At 27.8% G+C, this 24,915-nt stretch overlaps 1 protein-coding gene across 1 annotated transcript; it reads left to right on the top strand.

Moving 5' to 3' along the window:
* Window positions 1–3,022: 3,022 nt before the first annotated feature.
* LOC130663100 (putative uncharacterized protein DDB_G0277255) lies at window positions 3,023–24,828 on the top strand. The gene is made up of 12 exons (XM_057462171.1): window positions 3,023–3,356; window positions 18,226–18,463; window positions 18,539–18,672; window positions 18,751–18,940; window positions 19,031–19,395; window positions 19,510–19,579; window positions 19,772–20,327; window positions 20,403–20,764; window positions 20,997–21,098; window positions 21,178–21,264; window positions 23,056–23,724; window positions 23,804–24,828. The coding sequence occupies exons 1-12, from the start codon at window positions 3,319–3,321 to the stop codon at window positions 23,948–23,950; spliced, it is 2,958 nt and encodes a 985-aa protein (XP_057318154.1). The 5' UTR covers window positions 3,023–3,318; the 3' UTR covers window positions 23,951–24,828.
* Window positions 24,829–24,915: the final 87 nt, after the last annotated feature.

A 24,915-nucleotide genomic window follows, 5' to 3' on the forward strand; every position in this document is an offset into this window, starting at 1 on the left:
AATTTATTTGATTTAAATTTCTCTAAAAATTTTTAATATTTATTTAGCAGTAGTCACGCCACTGAAGTACGTACTTTATTTATAAAAGCTTTATTCCTTTGAGTCTTGGACATATGAAAGTGCTGTCACATTTTCGCCAACCAGTTGTCAACGGCCAACACAACCCAATGCTCTGCGTCACCCTTAGTCAGAAGCGTTATGCGGAAATCTTTGGCCTTTAAATGTCGGGTTACTACCCTTCCACATATCTTAGATATATACATGTACTATCAGAAAAAATGAAATATAATCTTGTATTTATGTTTAGAGGTATCTTCGTTCCAGTATTCTTATATATATTGTCTATTTTTGTTTTACAATGTCAATAATCCATTCTGAAATTAAATTATTTAATTTTTTACTACTAAGATAACGTGAAACTCATTTTAATTGGAAAGTCATTAGTCGAAATACCACACAATAAATATAAGTTTACTGACAGCTCGAAAAAAAAAACAAATTTAGATATTTATTTAACATTATAAATAAAAGTATTCGTTAAAAATAATAAACGTAAATACAAAATACTCAAGTATTAGTTTGATCCTTGAATTCGATAAAGATTTTATTAAATATAATGACGTATACAGTCTTACTGAACAAGAAAATTCATTTGAAAAAAAAAATAATAAAGATATTATTTGATCACCAGTATAATAAAACTATGCAGAAGAAAGATAAAAAACAAATGGGGTGTTTGTGTGGATTCAGTGCGTTTCACATCCGCGGGGAAAATAGCAAAAAATGTATCTCGTATGAGCAGGTTAAAAGAAACGTTGCTAGGCATCGGAAAGTAGAGCAGTGCCCGTTGGTGCGATTCCTTGTGTACCAGAAAATAGTAAGAGAATAAAAGAGAATAAGAGTCTGAGTTCCGGTCGTCGCTGGATAGGATAGATGGGAATATAAATAATAAACCGAATGAGGAATCGGAAAAAGTCTGATGATAAAAATTCACTCACAAAGCAAATAATATAAAAAGAATCACGAGTTTGTATAGTTTTACACATAAGTCAGTCGCCAGAAGAAATACGTTACAAAAAAATGGATTTTATGGCCCTTATATTTAATAATAATATTTTTAAGTTATGTTAGTAATCACTTATGATTTACAATACATACATGTATATATTACTTATCGACTGACTCAGAGAGGTTTGATATGATGTACTGTTAGCGAAACGATCAAAAACATGGCATTCTTTATAGAGGTTCCGGTCTATAGATTCCTATACGTATTATGTTTGTTGCAGGAATGAAAGAGAGAGCCATCACAAGTGGCGACACAAAAACAAAATATTGAGAACGTATATATATATATATTTTTATTATATTTTTATTTTAACGTTAAGTTCTCAAAATCGGTTAGAAGACTATTATTTTTATGAGCTTGGCATTAAAATGAAAATAACTAAAAAACAATGCGAAATTTGAATAAACTTTATGAAAAATAATTTGTAGGAAATAAAATTGTCTACAAAAAAGGTCTTATGACATTTTTCGATAAGCCTGATAGTTTTGCTGGAAAAGTAAAAAGATTTCGAAATTTACTGTAGATTTGACTTTCAGCTCCAATAACTTTCAAACAGACGAATTTATCAAAAAATGATAAGAGACTTTTTTCGTAGAGTGTTCAATTCTTTACAAAAATATTTGATGGACATAACAATGTAATTTACGGTTCATTAGTTCAAAAAATCAGAAGAAAAAAAATTTTTTTCCGGTGTTATTCTTATGGGAAATCGAAAAGTGCGATGCGGACAACTTTAATATTAATATTAAGGGCTCATATTTTCAGAGGCCTATTTTGGCATCTAAACGAAACTTTTGAGCCTGGTTCCGAGAAAAAAAAATAATTCTTGTTTTTTTTTAAACCCCCTAATATAGATATATGTGTATGTGTGTGTGTGTGTGTGTGTGTGTGTATACATAGAACGAAGGGGACTCATAGGCTTCAGGTGAACATCGCGAACGCAGCAGGCGAAAGGGCGTTTCATTATTACAGGTTGCTCTATAGACGCGGCAGCCTCGAGGCCTCTCTAACACTGAACACACCGCTGAGTACTATTATAATGCCCCAAGTGAACAGTTTTTTTTTCATATATGTATATGTTCCAGTTAAAAATATACGCATGCATACATACTAAATGTGTAAAGCATTGTTCATTGATGTTACTCGCTAAAACTTGTAATTCCTTACGATAGATATTTTTTTTTTAACGTATGATATAGTTGTCATATTATTAACTTTTTTTAGTGAATTTTAAATTTTTGCTTTTACTTTTAAATTGTTTAAATTAATCATTATCATTAGCATGTTAGTAATGAAACGAATATGCTCATAATTTTTGATGAATTTTTCATATTCAAAGTGTATTATGATTTTTATAACAATTTTTTTGTTTATTCATATTGGAGACAGCTAAAATTTCTTTCTTTAAAATTATAATTCTTAAGATATTTTTTAAAATAAATTTTTTATAATTTAGTTCATAAGAAAATTAAAATAAAAACTTGTTATAAATTTTTGTAAATAAAATTTAAAAAGTTATAAAAATAAAAATGACAATTAGTCTTACAATAGAAAGCAATACATCATGATAAATGACATTGATAGATTTAAGATATCGGTATTAATGATCAGATGATTCAACAAATTTTTGCAATAAATCTTTTATACTCCACTCTACAACTTATCACAGTTATCAGTCATTATAGTTTTTGTAACAAAACTCAAGCACACTTGACAGAAGGTCATTACGTTGTTAAAATCTTAACACAGGGAGATATTATATAGAAAACTGCCCGCTGTATACATCTATCACATACGTACATATATATATATATATATTATATATTTATATTTTTGTTAGGGCAAAGAGTTGTCATCAGCCCCACTATCTTAGCAACGCTCCACCACTACCGACACGGATGAAACGGCACCAGCTCCAATGGGGAAGCGAACGAATGCGCATTCTGGTTTCGTTTTAGTCTTCCTGACGCTTTCAGTACATAAAGTCGTACAGGTGTATCTCGTTACAGCTGGACCGGCAACTGCCATCTTTTTGACTATTTTTTAAAACCTCCTGTTCAACAACTAAATTTTTAACTTATTTTCTTGTCAAGTGCTTTCAAAATTTTTTATTTAAATCAACAATTGGAATATTTATAAACTCAAGTGACATGTAAATTTAAAAATGCTGTGAACAAAGTGAAGTTTATTTAATTTTATTTTTTTATCACAAGGGCTGAAAATATAAGCTGTACGTATGGCATTACCCTATGGATAGTAATATGTCTGCGGCAGCCTTCATGCACCGGTAATTTTACTTGTCATTATTTTTATCTTAATATTTAAATAAACATAGTAAAATTTTAAACCGATTCAATATTCAATTAAATTTATTTTTTGTTAATTTTTTTTTTTTTTTTTATGGTAAAGATTTTTTATCATTTTTTAGTTAATAAAAAGTGTTAAGACATTTATTATAATTATGGTGATGGTTCAAAAATTTTACAGCTGTATCGAACGGAAAAACATGGACGATATCCGTTAAAATCGATACAGAACCCGAGGGAAGGAAAAAAAAAACGGTTTAAGCAATGGGGCGTTTCACCATAGGGTTAGAGTAGTAACAGTACAACCATGGTCGGACTTGTGATCTCTTGGCAAATGGCGAATTTAAATTTAACTACTATAATATAATGTATATATTATATAAATATAAGTTTAATAATATTTATCTTGTGTTATACATTTTCTGAATAATATTATATAGGATATAGTCAAATATAAGAGATTAATATCACCGTAAAATTATATTTACTGACAACGGATATTTGATTACAGAAATTTAATTACGTTATTGAGTTTTCACCGCATTCACTTGAATTTTGTCAATTTCTTATAAAATTTTAATTATAATTTCATTATAGAATTTAAATCTATATAGTGAATTATTTATTTTAAGTAAATTAATTTTTTATATTCAATATATTTGTAAATAACAGTCGAAATATTCAGGCAGGTTTTCCAACTTCCCGCTCGGGAGATTATTGATTTTCGGAGCTTCGCGAGTATAAATATAATTCAGTACTTTAATTCCAATAAATTTAATGAAAAAAATTAATTCTACACCTCACATATTTAATTTAAAAAATTTATTATTTCATTTAAATAACAATTGACTTAAAAAAATTTCTTCAGACACTTAAGAGCCGCGCTCGTCGATTACATGAAAAAGAAAAATTTTAATTCATTAAAGGTCAATTGATTAATGAATGTACCATTAATATCAAATAAGATAATGATTAATACTTAATAAAAAAAATAATAATTGACCTAATTGTAGTTTACATCTGACTAATAATTAAATAAGTCATAAAATAATATAAACATAATTATGGTGATTCTAATATATATAAAATACTTAAAACTATATCCAAGGGGAACGAAAGAGAAATATATTGTTATTAACCAAGCAAAATTGCCGTACCTCATATATCATATTATCGTATTCCAATATATGTCTCGTTAGCTACTAATATATATTAAACAAAAAAATAATAATAATAATACGGTATCCACAATATAACTAAAAATGAAACTCGATACATTAATACAGGGTTAAAATAAAATATAAGCTAATCATAAGTATAGCATGTCCCAGAAATGCGTGCAAGCGAATCGACCGACTTGTAATTGTAAAATATGTATATATTTTTTTCATTATTATCACAATTAATGATTATATTCATACAGATCAATTTTGCCGATACTTTCGAATGCATTTAATCTTTTCTTCACTTGATAAATTTTTTATTTTCTTCCCTTAATCTATTGCTAAACAAAATAAGTTAACTTGCGTTGCATATAAAAATTGCAAGCTAAGTTTTTTTTTCTTTTTTTAATTCTGTAAGACATTCCAATTGGCAAGATACCAGTACTCTATCAGAGGGTAAAAAAATTGGATATCCGGCCAAGTTAAATATATTAACTATATGCAGGTTGGTTACATATACATCTATATAGACGACATATATATATATATTCATATGCGAAACTGACAGTCAACTTATGTCAGGTTATTCATATTCACGCCATCTGGTTTGCTTCGCACAGCAGGGCGCAGTACAAGGGAGAGTAATCTGACTTGGGAATGCCACTGTCTCTATTTATTTATTATTTTTTATTTTTTACCAATTATTAATTTTTTAATAATTTTTCAAAATTTTTTATTCGATTACTAAGTCATTAAAAGGAATAAATAAATAGTTTAATTAAAAATGTTTTTTGCTTAAACGTGATCAAAGTATATTTCTAAAATAGATTGACTTTGGAAATATTTACTTTTTTTTTATTTTTTCCACCTGCTAATGAAAAATGAACACTTTTACTTTTTTTTATTATTTTCAATGCATTTATTATGTCTTTCTCTTTCTTGCGTATTCCTTTCTCTTAGTAGTTATTCTTTTTGTTTTTATTCATCGTCTTGGACTTGTTGCGCTTAGACGTCCTCGGTTAGCTCGGTGTCGAATCAAACCGGTCCGCTTTCCTTGAACCTGGTACGAAGCAGCCATTGACCGCGTAGCGAGACTCTTTCGTCTGTGTACCTGCATGTACCTATAAAACTACACTATTAATATATAGCTGTAGTCTGTAGTATAATGTAGGGTTGCTGCAGAAGAATTAATGCCGTATAAAATTACTCGTAATTAAATCTTTATATTTTATTAATCATTATTTTAATTTAATAGTTATTTAAATAAGTATTAACATTTAAAATTTTTGTTATTAGTTTATTTTAAGATAGAGTAACTTTCCAGTTGTATTTGATGGCAAAAGTGTGCTTGCTCGTGCGTGTCTTTATATAGGGGTGTACGAACTTTGCTGGAGACAGATCAATATTAGACGAGGTAGAAAAACAAATGTGGCGTTTAATCGATTTAAACATGTGGTATTTTATTTTTTTATTATGCTTTAAAATAGTTTTAAAGTTAATTTTATTTTTGTTAATTTATTTATCAAGACATAAAAAATGTAGTATAATATATTATTAAACTTGAATAATTAGATTAAAAAATATTCAATATATAGTCAATATAAGTGTAGTGTCGATCTACTAAAAATTTCATGGACCCAAGCACGTTTGATCTTCACGAGACCGAGTGCAATTGTACATTTACAGACTACTGACAACGGTTATACACTGTATGCCGGTCTTGTATGGTTATAACTAAATTATCTATCCGATAAAAAGAAAAACAAATTTTTTTTAAATAAAATTAAAATTGTTGCCGTTACATAATAATATAATAATCCAGCAAAACAATTTATGAATACCACACGAGAAAAAAAACTTGTTGATATAAATTTTATGCTATAAGAATAATAAAGTCTGTAGGATATACAGTCATTCATATATTAATACAAAAACACGGAAGATCGATCAACCGGAAGTCGAGGACAAGTATACGAGTATACGAATGGCAAATAAGGCATCACTTATATGTATCTTTGCGCGTTCATCAAGCTTCTGCGCGATTGTTTCCGTCAAGAGTTCGTTGCAGTTTTCCCTGGTTTTTTATTTTTTTATGCTATTAAGTGATGCCTTTAGATAGACTTGAATTAAAGTAAAAAGATCTAAAGTCATATTATCGTAAACATTTGAGTGATTACATAAAAAAAAACTTTTTAAAAGAAAAATTGAAAAGTTATTATTTTTTTCTTTTAATTTTTAATCATAAAATTTCGGGTATTTTAGGATGTGTTGTATTAGTATAATAGTAGAAATATGTATCTATGGTCTAACTGTTGCGAACAATGCGGAAGATTGATCAAGCGGAAGTAACATTAACACAAATATATAACACAATAACCGTGACTTTGTACGCATTACAGGAATTTTTATTTTATTTCAATAATTTAATTTTTTTGTCATAGTCAGTTATAAATAATGTATAATAATAATAATAATTATTATTATGCATGTACATATATTTAAATTAAACGCAGCTATATTTAATTAACGTGGATTGACAGTTAATGAAAACGGTGCAATGACCGTTAATCCAAAGATTTAAATTATGGAGGATTAACCGTAGTAAGGATTAAATTTCTCTGAGACAAAGCAGACGAAGAAGAACAAAGAGAAAGTATATGATAGAGAGCATGATCAAATTGCCGGGATGAAAAAAAGAGAAACAGTGAATTTTTTTATTTTTGTTATTTAAAAAAAGTCATAATGAAAAAAAAATGACAGAGTTTCACTGAGAGGGTAATGATAGCATATATTTTTTATGTGAAAATTAATCTTGTTTTTTTATATTAGAGTAATAAACAAAGTTTTAAGATAAATAAATCGGAATTGAATAAAAATTTTTTTTAAATGCATCAAAATTAGGACGTTTACAATGAAAGGCTGCGTCCTACTTTGGGTTCTTCTTTAAAAAAGTAATACATAATGCTATTGACAATATTCTTTTCAAGTAAATTTTTTTTTTTCAATTTGCCACTGAAACTGTTTCAAGAAAAATTGAAGCGAATTAAAAAATTGGAGCTCAATTAAAACTTTTTTTTGCTTGATGTAAATTTTCATTTGTCAAAAATTTATTAAATAATTAAGCTGACATAATATAAAACGTGGAATATAAATACATATAGTAATCATAAAAGTATAAAATAATGAGATTTAGAGTATCACAAAGTAATCAGGGCGGAAGAAATTAGGGCATTCTTGTAATGTGTACTCGCGCGAATGTGTAAATCAGTTACAGTTAAAAATATACATATTAAGTACACGTGGATGTAATATATGTACATATGGAGTGTAAAATAAAGATAATATTAGTAACATAACTTAACTAACGAGTAATAAAGTAAAGGTAGCAATGGTGCGAGCACGCGCGATTTACCATTTTCCATTAACCCTGCGACCGGATGGTAATCACCACAGATGTATCTAATGTAATAACCTCGTTTACTACATTAAAATTACTATTTACTATTAGATATTTAATGCTTCATGTTGTTGTATCAAATAATAATAATAATAATAGTAATAATGATAATAGTAGAGTTGCCGGGTGTCGTGCAGGAATACAAAGCGTCGTGAGCTCGAGGTATTTAAATTGGGTACAGAATAGATCGTATTGTAAATTTTAAATCTTTGCAACTCGCTCAACTCCCGCAAGATTATCACGACCACGAAAACGATTCAAATAAAATAGTTATGAATTTTGTTTCTATTATGCTGATTTATAACGTCATTTCTTTTTATTTCGTCATTGCTGGATTTTAAATTATCAATTTTTTAAATACAAGTTAAATGTTTTATGTTTAATGCTGTTTGTTAATAATACTAATCATTTCCGGTTTTGTTAGTTCACTTTCATTGGCACATTCGATAGGTGAATCATGATCTTTCTCGACGATCTTCGTATTATAAAATTATTCGCTTTCATTCTCAACTTTAGCTATAACTATATATATATACATTTATATGTATATATATAAGGATAAATATGCTTACATGTTACATGACAAGAAATTCTGTCAAGGATGCCTTAAGCTTATTTATATCACGGATATGTAATTATTTTTTTTTGTTAAAAAATTATTTATTATTTTTAATTAATTTACTATTAAATAAAAGTTATTCAATAAATATATATATTATACAAATAAATCGCGGGATATTTTTTAAATTATTAAAATTTTCCGTGCCATTTATTTTTTTTAAGGCTTATTAACTTTTGTCCTATAAAGTAAGAATCAAATTTTTCTCATTGAATTCGATGATCGTTGAGCTTTAAATTGTTTACGGTATAGCGAGAATAAAAAAACAATCACTGATGAGTACTAAATAATTTTTCAAAGTGCATCTTATTATATCTTCATAAAATTTTTTACAGAATTTCACTAAATTTATTATACATATATTATACAAGAATTGGTAAAAAACGATTTTTTTCGAAAACAACGACATACAAAAGTATTTTCTAACTCTTCGAGATGTATTCAAAAAAATATTTTCAAGCTCGAGGAGCTCGAAAACAGCAGGAAGTTTTGGGGCTGACCCGCAGGGTCAACCGATAGACCGATTTTTTTTTTTTTTTAAGGTTAATCAAAGATTAACCATACATACATATGTATTTTTATGTATATGGAGTTAAAATAATGTGTTCGTGCGTATGGATATTTACTTAAAAGGATAATGTGAAATAAAAGAATTGCTTTACCATTTTATTTCGCAGCATTATTTTTCTACTTATACATGCGAGAATAAGTTATATTCTTACGCAAGATGTTTTGTGTGCTCGTTCGCTATAAAACAGATTCTTTAAACCAGTTACGAGACAAAGTCCTATTGTTTCCGGTGACGAATGAAGAAGCGCAAAAGCGACGGATATTACGAAGATCATATATATACATATATTATTCGCTAATAAATTTATTACAATAATTACTTCTTTGTTATTCAACTTAATCATAAATTTAAAATGCTAAAAAGCTTGAAAAATCACTTGCAAATCTAATAATATAAACATTCATGAATGTATATATATATATATATATAAACAAAGAATATACATACATACATATACGCATATACATACATCTCTTTACATATAAAGCATCAAGTTGACACCAAAATCAATATCTTGTGTGGGTATACGATGTGCAACAAATGAGTCATCGACTACTTTTTTTTTAAGTCGGCGTTTTTGTTTTCATACTTATATTTTTTGTACCGTTAATTTGCATTTTACGATAACGATTTACAACACGTCAAGGTTATTCAACACACCACAGTAAAGAAAACACGCGGTAAAAAATTTTTGAAAATATGCAGAGAAATTATTATTATTTATTTTTTTTTTTTTTGCCATTTTATTGAATTAATAAGCTAACTTTTTAGTTACACCAAGTACTTAGAAAATTCTTACTTTAAGTACCTGAAGTGTAGGTAAGGTTTTGTAAAGGAGACTTAAAATTAATGCTACCTCTCATCATGCGCATTAATCTAAAGACATTGCGATGAGCTCTTCATAATTAATCAATTTATTGCGTGTAATTAATAAACATGCTATTAATATTTCTTGAGAAAGTTAATCATGGTTTATGAGAGTAATATGTAACCAATTGTAAGCTGTATATATATATATATATATATATATATATATGGTACTTGTTCTCTTCTCTTCACTTGTGGGTTAAGTGTTATAGTTGAAAGTACTTGACAAAGTTACAAAGCACGCAAGATTACACAAGAGTCTCTAAAGATTTTATTATATTTATTCTTTTTTGTTTTAAATTTTCACCAATAGCACAGTAATTATAATCTCTGTCTAGTGTTACAGAAATTTTTTTCTATCAAATGGGTCAAATTTAAAAATTTTACCAAATTTCGACGCCCAATCAAATTATTTTGAATATACGAGTAAATAAATATTTATTAGTAAAGTTAATTAAGGATTAGTAATGTGTACAAGGTGGCAAAATTTCTCGCACTCTCGCTTGATGTTTGGCAAGTCTATCGATGCGTGAGAAAACCAGCCTGTTTTATTTGTATTTAATTTACTATACAGTCTACAGAGAGGATAAGTAAGGTTGCATAATTAAGAATTGCGATGCTATATTACAAAGTGCATTTCTCATAAACTATTAGACCAACCACCTCTCGCTAGACATCAGGCTTTAAAAAGCCCTTCCCAACATAGTTATATATATATTTTTCGCTAGTCCTTCAGTTATTTACTTACACATTCCCACTCTCATTCCCACGTGTCCCTCTTTGTACGATTTATATAGATATATATATGTATCTTTACTGACAAATTTTGTAATTTCACACTTTGCTTTGTCATTATTTTCGCTTTATATTTTTATTACTATTGTATTTAATTAATTAGCAATATCTAATTTATGGGCTTCCCATGTGAACTGTTATTATTATTATTATTATTATTACCCATCCAATTATTGTAATCACAAACTATCTATTAACGATTTCTTGCATAAGTAGAATTTTCAATGCGCTAAACAAATATTCGCATAGATTTGAATAAAAAAAAAAAAGACAATCTCTCAGAATATACAAAGCAAGGTATTAAAAAGGGGCTCAATAATTTAAAAACATATAAAACACTAATTTCTTTGTTCGAAGGTTAAACTAACACAATAATTTAACTTCATATATAAATATATATATATAGATTCATGGATACCTCATGTACCATGCATGGGAAAGGTCATGAAAAAAATTCCATTTGCAGAATAAGTATATATATATATATATATAGATTCATGGGTATACAGAGGTTTAGCGCTTATTAGTATCTATTTTACTTCTATGCCAACTAGCATTAGCACTTAATGCCGTAAAAGTCAAAGGTGTTTGCGATGATGATATAGAGAGACGAGAATTTAAGACAAGAGCCATGATGTGTTACGTCTTTATTAGATAATTACTAATATTTTTAACTTGTAAATTAAAAATCCATTTAATAATTTATTTTTTGTTAAAAAATTTGAACCGGTTAACATTATGCTGAAGTGTAATTATTAAAGCTTCTAGAAAATTAGTATTGAGTCGTATATATAGAGGGTGTACGGGTTGTTAACTTAAGTTTATTATGCAATAATGGTGATTATAATGTAAACATATCAGTTAATAAGCATAAGAAAAGTCTTGGAATTTATTAACAAATGGATTCTAAACAAGTTTTTGCATAGCAAATATATTCATCCCTGTTTCTCTTGTGCTCTTTATATTTATTTTCTGTAAGATATATATGTACGTAAATTCTTATGTTATGTTAACTATAAACCTCCGGGGCTTTGAAAGTATCGATGTGCAGGGAACTTGTTTTTGCATCATTTGTTCGTTATGTAGAAAGTGTTTACTTAATATATAGTATATGTGGTAATATATATATATTTATTAATGCAAATCCTCAAATGACTTATGGTTTGACATATTTATCAATGAAAATCACCAATCTGCACCGTATTTCTATTTACTCTTTACAATTTTGTCGAAACCCATATAAAAAAAAAATCCATGTGGGAGTTATATAAATCCATTTTTTTTTAAGCGAATTCCTATGGGTTCTTATAGAAGTCCATATTTTCCTACATGAATTTCTATGGATTTTGCCATACAATCTAACATGGATTTTTTTTATATAGGAATACGGTTTCAAAAGAATGCTTATATGATTTAAAGTATAATAGAACTTAAAAAATTCAAAACTTATTTAGTCATTAATAAGTTTAGGTATTTAAGAATGAAAGTTTCTCACGAATATTATAACTGTATTTGTATACCCAATAAGACAATTTATTTTTTATTTGATACTTCCGCGTTAAGGTGTTAGATTATATAGTGTTACTGACACGTGTAATCGAATATAAAATATAAGAAAAAAAAAAATCTATTATGCTGACCTAGACATTAAAGAGCACAGATTCTATCATTTTGGATTAACTGTAAATTTTTGTACATACATATATATATATATATATATAATTTAAGGCGTCAAAAAAACGTGTTCTAACCGTTTTTTTATAATTAAAAAATATTTAAAAATAATTTTTAAGTTTTAAAATAATATTTTTAAACAATATTGTTTTTCTCTTTTTTTTTTACATGAGAAAATAGTCTTTTTCCATTCGACTATAAATGAGATAAAAATTTCTCTGAACTAAATAACGCGTCGATGAACAGAGTAAAAGATGACATGAGACAGACGAGTGGTCAATAACATACGAGTAAAAGATCAATGTTGATGTCGTTCTCATCAGACATTTCTAAGAATAGAATACGCAGACATATCGTATCATCAATAGTCTTGCTGAGAAATCGTAGTTAGCTTTCGCTAATGTTAAATGAGAGTTCTATTTGAGTCAACAAGAAATATCTACATCGAAAATGGTGACAAACTTATAAAACTGGGCGTTAATCAATTTTCACAGATTTCTCGCCTTTAAAAATTATATTTTATATTTGTTTACCAGCATGGTAATTTTCTCTTAAAAAATTCTCAATCAATTTCAGAGATATTTGTTATCATAAAAAATAACAATAACAAATTTTATGACTAAAAGTTCTCGATTCTTATACAATTTCTATGAATATTTAGTATAATTGCAAGAAAATTATTTTAAACATAAAGTGTATTTCTATTTTATGAATAAAATAAAAAATAAAAATAATAAAATACAATTTCATACCATAGTACTTAAAATATTATAAGCCACAATTTTAAATAAAATACGTAAAAAAAAGTACAAGTCATCATAAATAAATATAAATAAATTATTTTAAAATTAGTGGTATCTTGCGAAAAAATTCATATCACGCATTGCATAATTTTTCATTAAAAAAATAAAACTAGAAAAAAAAATAAAAAACTAATTTAAAAAATGATGGCCAGTTAAATTTCTAATGACAATGAGTTTCCATAATATATAAAAAAAACTATTAGCAAGTGAAAAAGTTGTTTTTAATTATAAAAGAGTTGATCTGATTGTAAAAAAAAAAAGAAAAAAAAAATTAAACTCTTTCATCATAATATCTTAACATATATTCTTTTCTCTGTCTGGTTCTATTCTTTCTGACTGGAAGTAATGTTGCCCCCGGCAAAAGTCACCGACCTCCTGACCGAGATCGAGGCCTCACGGCAATTTTCAATACGATGTGTGTGCTCCAAGATGTATAGTAATACACATATACTTATGTATATATACATTATTTTAAACTCTATGGTATGTAATGCCTGTACCGGGTGACTACGCGTAGTAATATACCGGACAAACGTTAGACACGTACATTTACTCTTCAGCATCGCATCACGTTTTCAGAGACCGTCAGAAATTCTCAGGAGTACTTTTAACGCACCTGTTAAACAACTTTACTCACTTACAAATCCGCTATTATCAAAATCAGTTTCCCCAACACTGTGTTTAAATAATTATTTAACTACACAGAGAAATTATTCTTATTTTAAATGCTATTGTATCATAGTAAAATTGGACCATGTTGGTCACAAGACGAAAATTTAAATAAACACATGCAAAAATTATTATATCCATAGTAATTTTTGCAATAAATTTATTTCAATTTCCGTCAAGGTGGCAAACATGCTTCGGCATTACAATTATGACACAGCATTTCAAACAATAATAATTTCTCCGTGTACAAATATTTTTTTTTGTTATATTATATATATACTATGATAAATAAATATTTACAAAATGTAATAATTAATTATGGATTAAGAGAAAATTAATAGCCCCCATCGGATTCCGATAGTTAAGAATTTTTATTAGAATTTATATTGGAATGTATTAATATAGAATTCCATAATACATTAGCGACAGTAGTTATATATATATATAATATGAACCAGCAAGGATGCGGATAAGTTGACGCTTCTTTATTATCGAGTTTGCTGTACTAGACCTATCTCAATTTACACTACCGCGTTGTTGTGGCTTTCTTGAAACAAACTTTGGTGCATTAGCTTTCGTGGTTAACAACCTCCGCGATATTAACAATTATCTATATATATATATATATTGTGTAAAAAAAATAATTATTTTAAATCAATTTCATATAGTAATAAGTATACATATAAAGCATTATTTATACTTGTATTTAAATGATTTTAAAATTAACACTTGAAATAATTCATAACGCGCTTTAAAAGAAATAATAAAAGAACAATAGAAATGCTCGAGAAAATTTTATGATGTAAAATAATAAAAAAATAAAATTATACCGTTGTTTATTACCGCGAATGGTAATCAACCAGTTCTAATGTTTTATAAATCTCTCTATCTATATATATATTCATATTGAAGTAAAGAAGAATAATTTAAATTAAAAGCTAACTACAATATTACCGGAAATAATTCTTGATCAAAGATGTAAGAGTTAACTCAAGAGTTTTCCCCACGACGATGATATTTCCCAGTAGTTACACCAGATACTTTTATCTACAATTACGTATAATACTTATATATATATAGAGAGAGTACACTATAATCTTCAGACTATTAAGCAGGCATAGAATTTATAAATACTGTCCTACAATATATAGTTTCGCCTATAACCACTATTTATTATCGATTAATCTGTGCAACTCTTTTATATGCTCTCTTTGTTAATGTTCATTTAACTTTATAAAACGCGAATTGTTGATGCGTATCAAGAGTATGCTGGATGCTGGAAACATTAGATGTGTATACAGTATATGTACTAAATAAAATGACTATTGGTAAATAGTATTAGTCTGTTGTTGTTGTACTTTAAATGCTCTCGAAAGTCACATTACTACCGCAATAGATAACGATAAGTATTTCGATCTCAATCAGAAATATAGTTTACACACGACATACTTCATTTTTTTTATTATTAATAATGTTATTTTTTTTTTTTTTTTTTAGATTATGCTGGAAGTTTTCTAAAGAATGTGAGAATTTTTTAAATTTACGGTTCTGGCAATTATGAAAAATTATTTTATAAATATTGAAAGAGAAAGGATTATTCAATAGTGATTTATGTAAATTTAAATAAAAGCTAAATCACTAAATAAAAATGTACTGAAAATTCAGATGAAACAAAATTGTTAAAAAAAAAATGTAAATTATTTAAATACTCGAATTAACGAACTTGGTAATTATGCATGAGTGTTACGGCTCCACCTATTTTTCATGACAAAAAATCAAAGAATTGATATATCTCAAACTTTTATTTTTAAATTGTTTTATTTTACGGTGAATTGATGAAAAATAAAATAAAATTTAATATACACTTATTAGAAGACATATAGTCTTATGATGAAATAAATAAAATAGATGGAGCCGTGATGAATAATTACAACAAATTTTTATTGTTTGTGATATTTTTTTAAATTTAAATGATTTATTCATTTTAAAAAACTAAAATTTTTTTTGAAATTTTATTTTAATTTTCCTCGTTAAAATAAGTGGAGTTAAAAGATTTTATGTGAGTGAATGAGTCAAAAAATTTAGAGCGATCATAAAGCACCCTCAGCGTTTTCGCGCTTGAGGTGTGCAATATTTAGATAAAAATAAATAAAATTTATAATACAATCAGGGCGTGCAGTCATTGTGTCTTACCGTTGGTTCACCACGTGCACAAACTACATCACTTAGCCATCCTGCTTAACTGCATTTGCTTTTATTTTCACATACATATCACAAGAATAAGAGATGTATAAAATATATAATTACATGTCTTATTTTCCATGCACTACAAGACCCGACATTTATTTTTCGCACCGTTTGCAAATTATCATACATGTGACATGAATTTAAATTTATATTTTTTTTATTATTTTAAAATAATACGTGCTAATGATTATTACACACATCCTCATTTAACACTGTCACCCATAAGAATTTGAATAATTATTTTTTTAATTTCTACAAATATTTACAATAGCAATTAAAAATATATTATAATATAATTATTGCACATATTTAAATTATTTTGCAAATGTTATTGTACTTTTATGAATTATTGGCAGTCATTAAATGTTAGTTTGTAAAAAAAAAAAAAAAAAAAAAAAGTTTTAGCAGTGATAGATAGAGTTATAAGATTTAAAATAAAAAAAAATATTTAAAGCTATTGTGTACTACTTTTTATGTGCCATTAAAATATACGATATCGATGAACTAACGGTACATTCGTAAGTTTCATGTCACATATTCATACGTGTTTCGTAAAACAAAAATATAAAAAAAAAAATATATGTAGAAAAATTCTTGTTAATAAGAAACAAAATTGTGAACAAAAAAATAACTAAGCAATTTATAAAAATTTAAAGAAACTAAAATGAAATTTTAATTGGTAATAAGTGAAATATTTAAAAAAAAAATTATGCTGAGTATAAAAAATAAAAGGTATGAAATGATGTTGGTAGAGATGCAAACGGGCAAATGAGCAGTTATTATTAGTGGATTGGAACAGTTGGGTCAAATTTCTGTATTTAAAATGATGTAAATACATTAAGACGTGAAATAAACAACTCATGTAATAAAAATTTAATTTTTCTCAAGGAAGTTTCTCGAGATATCGAATGTTCGTCCGAGTGACCTACTCGACGATTGTCAGTGTGTAATCTTGACACGAATGGCCGGTTAGAAATGTCTGTATAGAGACTAGAATTTGCGTGAAACTCCAAGTGATACCGTCTGGACATAAACAGTATATGACGTCTGGCTCAACTCAGATACCTCAATTTTCTTATATGCATTTATTTCATTTTTTTTTCACATACAGAATCAGACAATCTTGAGTTTCACAGTTAAAAAAGGATAAAAAATGCCGCGAGTCACTTGAATTTCTAAAGCGCTTTGGTCTTTTATCTTGGACTAATGACTGTCATTTAGATGCTAAAGTTACTTATACTGTGTAGTAGTACAGTAGCTCTATATGCTCTTATGTATGAATACAAAAGAATTCTCACTAGCTTACTTATTTTTTTTTTTTTTTTTTTTTTTTTTAACTCTGACAAGTACGCTTTTTTCATTATTTTTTAAATTAAATTAATCATTTTATTTTTTGCAAACAAAAAATTTTTATTTATTTAATTATCCACGTTAATAAAATTATGATTATATTTTATTGATTGAAAAAGGAATTAAATTTTGTTAGAGAGCTGTATATTATATTTGTAAGTGCTTCCAATTATGTATTTTCTTAAACGAGTTAATTAAGAGGTATTTTGATTAGTGGTATCTCAATAATACTTGTCTCAAGATTGTATAACTTTGACATATCCATAGAAATCCTCGAAACACTTGAGAATAGACTGCTGAAACTTATATCAGAAGTAATCATCATCCCAGTTGGCGTGGTCGGTTTAATTTATTAAACCTACTGGATTTCGATAGCTTTCATCTAGGTTTAATTCCCTATTATTTTATAGTTATCATAATTTAATTCATTTTAAAGTTTAAAAAGAATATATTATTTATTATTGATTAATAAATCTACTGAGACAAACTGTAGGGTGACCCTGATAGCCATTGATTATTAGATAAATTATTGATCATAAATTTAATCATAAGACCATCATACCCGTTCTTATTTTTTTCTACATATTTATTTAATATTTTACCAATAATTAACGATAAAAATTTTTTAAAAACAGGTCGGGTGGCTCTTCCAATACATCAAGCACTGGAACAGGGTCATCAGCCGGTGGCCCAGGAAACGGAAGTACAGGAGGTGCTAGAATGGCTGTAATTGGGGTAACCCGAAATGTTAGACTGAGACGTCGGGGAGCTTCCGGGTTTGGATTTTCTCTTCGCGGTGGACGAGAGTATGCTGCCGGTTTTTACGTCAGTGATGTTCAACCTGGTGGCGAAGCACATCGGAATGGCCTACGGGTATATATTTATTTTTTTTATTACTATCCTTTAATTTAATAAACTATTATTTTATTAATTGAATTGATGCTGTAGGTCGGCGATCAAATTATTCGAGTTAATGGTTATCCAGTCGAAGATGCAGTTCATCATGAAGTCGCGCTTTTGGCAAAAAACCAACAAGTCCTGGTTTTAAAAATACGTAGCGTTGGTATGATACCCGTAAAAGAGTACGTATTTTTTTCTACTAGTTTTTTTTTTTTTTTTTTCAAGTAAAAAATGATAATATCAATTAATTAATTTAATAGCAATCCGAATGATCCTGTGACATGGCACATGGTCCAACAACAACAACAGCAACAATACCAACAACAAATCCAATACAACGAATCAAATCCTATTCCTTATAATGAAGTACGTATAAGAGTTATGGTCGGCGAAAAAGGTAGACTAGGTTGTGGTGTTTGTCGTGGATTAGTTCCAGGTTTGACTGTTCAGGTAAAATAATTATAAAAATTATAAAATATAATTTTTTTAAGTGTTGATTATTTTATTGAATTTAATTTGGTATAATTTATCTTATCGTAGGGAACGAGAGAAGGTGGACCAGCGAGAGCAGCTGGTTTGAAAGCCGGTGATGTAATAACCTGGTGTAATGGTCAAAGACTAACAGATTTACCATTCGAACGCGCGATTGAATCAATGCGTAGCGCAGGAATCTTGGATCTGATCGTAAATCGTCCGATACCAGCCAGCAATGGTCTTTACGATTGTCCCGAGACTCTGTGGATGCGCGGATCAAGTGGTTACGATTCTGAGTCATCGAGTTTATTAACAGCAAGTCCATCGCCACCAGCACATCCAAGTCCACCATCGCCACAACACCAACATCACAACCTTCATCCTCAGTCGCGTTATACACGTGATGATACTTGTAATAATCGCAATGGCAGGTAATAATTGCCGTTATTCATCACATTAAATTGTCTCAGCCATTGTTGGTGGATTTTTAAAAAATTCAATTCAAAGTTAATGATGAAATAAACTGGTTAATTGTCTTGATTTAGAGCATGCTGTCCTCTGGCATTGTCAACAAGTAGTTGCTCTTCTTCCGAGTGGAGTCATCAGAGTGATCAGGTAAAAAAAAAAAAAACATAATAATGATAATAATAATAATAGTAAAATATCTTAAGAAAACATTAAAAAACAAAATAACTCTTATCCGGTCGTTTGTTGACGACGACTATGGATAAGTAAGAAATTTTATTATTGTTATTATACAGACGCCAAAGAACTCATAAAATAAAATTGTTTTGACGTTTATTTCAGAGTCCGGAATGGACACGTAGACCAAATAATACAACGGTTATAAGAGTTAACCATAACGTAAATCAGAATCATCTAAATCAAAACCAGTATCGTTCTAATGTTAGCGGTAATGTTGGAGGTGGTGGTAATATTGGTAATAATGGTAGTGTAACATCCTCTTTCATGGTACATCCAACTAACACAAATCATGTAAATTATGGTTCACGTACTGACACCGGAAATGAACCACTTTACGATCCTGTACCGCCGCGGGATTATGAGAGTCATGATTTTGATGCCAATCCGGTTGATGAAAGAAATCGTAGATTGTTGTACGAGAAAGAGAGCATTGATCTTTGTGATCCACCTGCTCCGGATGATGATCATCATCATCATCATCATCATAATATTCCTTACAATAATTCAAAGGACAATAATGGTTACATGGATAATTCAACTATTATTCAACGACACGGTGAAATTGAGAGACAGACTGTTACTACTGTTGAAGTTCATCAGAATTCAGGACCACCCGCTCCGCCATGCCCGCCTCCAATGTCTTATAAATGGCAATCAGGTTAATTATTTTTTATTAAAAATTATTATAAAATTAATAAACTCAATTATTAATTAAAATTTTTTTGTTATGCAGAAGCTAAACCAATGATAAGTATGGGAAAGCAAATGGGAAGTACAATGTCAATGGGCAGTACCGGTTCCACAGAGACTGAGTCAAGTTTAGAATCCTGCGGCAAAGATTCAGTGTCAACTTCCTCGTCTCTGTCAACGTCATCGTGTGATCCTGCGTCTACAATAACATCGGGCTCGACAAACACGATGTCAACAGGACCGCTTATTAAATCACCAGAAGCTCCAGTATTTAATCGCTTTGCTGCAGTCTCTAGTTCTAATAATTCAAATCCTTTAGTTAATGTAGGACGCCCTAGTCCTCCTGTTTCGAGTACTGATCTTAGTACTGCCATAGCTCAAGAATTACAACGACGTGCCCAACAGGTTATTTATTTTATATTTTATAGTTTTAAAATACCTGTGACATAGCAACTAAAATAAATAAATATTTATCCGAAAATATGACTAATTGTTTTTTACGTGACCCTGACTAAATTTCGTGACTAATCTCTCGTAAAATCTATTTAAATATTTTAAATATTTATTATGAAATTCTTTAGTAATTTAAAGCATAGACAATCATAGATATATTTTATTTTTTTTTTTTATGTTATAGAGAAGCTTAAATGCTGCTAAAGGTGAAATAAACAAGGAAAAACCATCATTTGAATCTAAAAAAACCCAAATTCCTCCAGAAAATAAAGTTACACATGACAAGGTAAATTTGTCTTTAATTTTTTTCGTATTAACAAATCAATAAATATGTTAATTTATTTTATTATTATTATTTTTTACAGTTAATGGAAGAATTTAAACGTGCCCATAAAAAAATGTTTAATGGCAATCAGCAAAAAGTACAATTTTCAGATCAAGTTTCAGAAAAAGTAAGTCATATGTATATATTTAAATATCATAAAAATTTATTAAACGTATCAAGTAGATTTAGGCTAGATAAGACTATCAGACAGTATTTTTTTTTAAATAAATATTTTATTTAGTTAATAAATTATGATCATAACATATCAAGGCCACCGACTAAATATTACCGTGTGCTTACGTGATTAGATATTAAAACGCGTAATAAGAAAAACGTTATTTTTTAATCTTGTAAAAAAAAAAAATTATACAAACATCAAGTTATGACAAGTGCAGTGACCTCGCAAAATTATATAATAGATATCAAAGTTGTTAACGCGAGTTAAATTATAACTTTCTCCATTTTCCTTCTGATGCTTCCTTTAGTTTACTCCCAATATCGAATGAGCGAAAAGCGAAAGGATTCATCATACATCTCGATACGCTTTTTAAACGGTCTCGGTAAATAAAAATATATACAACAATTAAATAAGTCATATATTAATCTTTACCACGAAAGTGAAAATAAGGAATAAATAAATTATATATTTTAATTGTTAAAAAAAAAAAAAAAAAAAATTGTTTAAATCTCAAGATGTCTAAGAAGTTATAGATAGAGATAAAAAAAAAAAAAATAATCGTTATCAATGATCAGGTAATTACTTACGCACTGAAAAAATTACATACTGATAACGTGGCATGGAATTATTATGACGGCGCCGATGACGACAAATTACTTATGTAAAGAAAGTTAAGTTAAGAATACATGATTCCAAGGTGTACTATGTCGTCAGTAAGTCTTTTATTTAATAAATAAATAAAAATACATATAAACTGTAAACATGTAAACAAGTATTTTATTACATTATATTACTGTTACGTCTGTAAAAAGTTTAAAAAAAATAAAATAAATTTTTAAATAATAAAATACAATGTAAGTAAAAAAGTATTGTCTCGTTAATCAAACATCAACTACATCATTAAGATAAAAAAATCAAAGCCTCGAAATAACATTTACGAGAGTTTTATTTGTTAGTGTATTGAAAGAACTCGAATAGGCCGGTAACATTTAAACTTTAAAAATCTTAATTTATTTTTTTTTTAAATTATTTTTTGAATTATCAGTTAAAATATTAAATTTATCATTCGTATAGATAAAAAAAAAATTAAAAGATAACTGATAATGCGTTTAAATATGTTATTTTTTTTATTTTTATTTTAATACGATTCAGTGGATTCACTTGTGCATGTTGTGATGAGAGGGCCGGTGACAGACGTGGAAAAATAATAAGATGTTATGTAACTCAAACTCGGTCATAAGAATATCATATTGTTAATGTCTTGACTCAATGATGTTCTAGTAGTGAATTAAATAAAAATATATATATATTACTACTGGCTACTGTTGGTTACTTTCAATTGCGTATACTCAGTCAGTTTATTATTATAATTTTACTTGGTTTTAAAAATAAACAATTTTTATTAAAAAAAAAATAATAATAATAGAGATAATGACATTTGTTTTTATATTTATGTTAAAAAAATTAGCAAAGTGAAATTTTTTTACGCTCGAATTATGTCGGGATATTTTACTTTAGTGAGAGTGAACTTTCGGTTTAATTAGAAATCTATTTTAAGTTTTCAAATAATAATAAAAAAAAAAATAACGATAATTTAAAAAATGGATTTGATTAAAAGAAAATCAATTATTGTGACAATCACGCCTTACACTGTTGGTTTAATTATTTATTTTTTATCAGAATTGAATTTATAAATTATTATTGTTAAAAAAAAAAAAAAAAAAAAATTATTTATTCTAGGAGCAGGAGAAAAGAGTTACAAATAATAGTCCTACAGTAAAAGGAGGTGGAACGCCTCCACCACCACCAATGCCACTACCAGTAACGTCTCCATTAAAAAGTAATAACAATAATAGTAGTAGTAATAGCAATAGTAATAGCAATAACAACAACATCAACATCAACAACAATAACAATAATAAAGAAGACTTAGTGGAAATGCAGAGCATTGAATCTTTTAAACTTAAAGAAAGTCCAAGTTCAGTAATCCCAAAGCCACCGCCGACGTATTTTTCAACATCAAACTCACCATCACCGACTTTGACTCCATCGAATGGAAGCCCGAGACACTCGTCGTTGTTAATAAAGACACAATTAAACGGATCTAATGCTGTAATTCCAACAATGGATAAAAATATAAAAACAAATGGACAAGTTATTAATTCATCAGCTACTGGTATCACTAGTACTACGGGAAACGGAAAAGTTGCTGTGAGAATTGGTGCTTATGAAGGTGAAGCTAAACAACCATCGAGATTTGATTTTCTTTCTCAACAACAGCGTACTGTTACGGATTCACCAGCTAAACCTGCTGGTGAAGTTGTCGCCAATGGTCCTGTCGTTTCGAGGCTTCAAAATGAATTAGCGGCAACTTTACAACGTTCAAATTTAAGAAAGAAAACTAGTGAGGTAATTATTTTAAGAAGAAGGAGTTTGATTTTAAGTTTTAAATAATAAATTAATTATTAAATATTTTTACTTTATTTAGGACAATGTACCAGCACAACAGACTACGTCACCTAGTCCAGAACCAACAAGACCTGTTACACTTTTACAAAGTAATGTTGAAAAATTAGCAGCTGCTTTATCTAACAGGGTAACTATTAAAGTAAGTCCTGAAAATGAATCGCGATAATTATCTACTCGCTCAATGATAGCTTGTTCTTTATCACTACTATACTATTATTATTATTATTATAAATAACGTGTATCATCTAGTAGATAAATTTATTATTAGAAAAACAAAAACAAAAACAAAAAAAAAACAAGTGCATAAATTAATTTTCACGTGAATAAGTAAAAATTTTTTAAAATTTTACACTTTTTTTGATAAATATACTGTCTTTATTAATTTAGTAAGTGAAATGCAATTAATTGATAGATTTTGTAGGAATGCATGTTATATTAAAAAATAAATAAAAATAATTCATACCTAAGTTCCTGAAAATTTTTTATTATAATAATAAAATAAAAAATAAATAAAAAGGTATTTGCGCCTAATCCGACCACGTAATCTTAAAATTTTTTATACGTTTTCGTATTTACTTTTGTTGCGTTATTGCGCGATAAAAGATTTTGGGTCTCATCTACCTTTTTTTTATACTTATGTATTTTTTACAGTATTTATTAATATTAATAATCTATATATAAGATTCGTTAGATATTGTGAATTCTTATAAATATATATTAATCGTAAGTAAATTGTGTACTTAAAAATACTAAATAATAGATATTATGTTTTAAGATAAAGCACTGCAAATCATTTTCATATAATATATATATAAACAACTAATATTAATGCACAGCACCGAATTATTGTACTTTATTAGAGCTTATAAAATTTCCATGCCATTTAAAATTTTTATTATTTTTAATTTAAAGGGACCGCTACTTTTTAAATATTTAAAAATTATGGAAAAGTTTTTAGCAATGATACTTTTAAAATTTTTAATTTAAATAATTTTTACAGACGTGAAAATTTAAGTTTCACTAAATATAGAAAAAAAATTATTAGTCATACGGTATTCCCACAATTTTATCTATTTAAAAATAAAAATATTTAGTTAGTTTAATATTGATCTTAGGAAAGCAAAGCGCAGA

Source organism: Microplitis mediator, chromosome 2 (assembly GCF_029852145.1).
Source record: "Microplitis mediator isolate UGA2020A chromosome 2, iyMicMedi2.1, whole genome shotgun sequence".
Taxonomy (NCBI): Eukaryota; Metazoa; Arthropoda; class Insecta; order Hymenoptera; family Braconidae; genus Microplitis; species Microplitis mediator.

What these genes read in the sequence shown, in the direction of transcription:
- LOC130663100 (XM_057462171.1), top strand. Translation starts at nt 3,319, where the DNA reads ATGGATAGTAATATGTCTGCGGCAGCCTTCATGCACCG. An exon ending in GCGGCAGCCTTCATGCACCG is followed by an intron (nt 3,357 to 18,225) that starts GTAATTTTACTT and finishes TTTTAAAAACAG; the next exon opens with GTCGGGTGGCTCTTCCAATA. An exon ending in GGTATGATACCCGTAAAAGA is followed by an intron (nt 18,673 to 18,750) that starts GTACGTATTTTT and finishes TTAATTTAATAG; the next exon opens with CAATCCGAATGATCCTGTGA.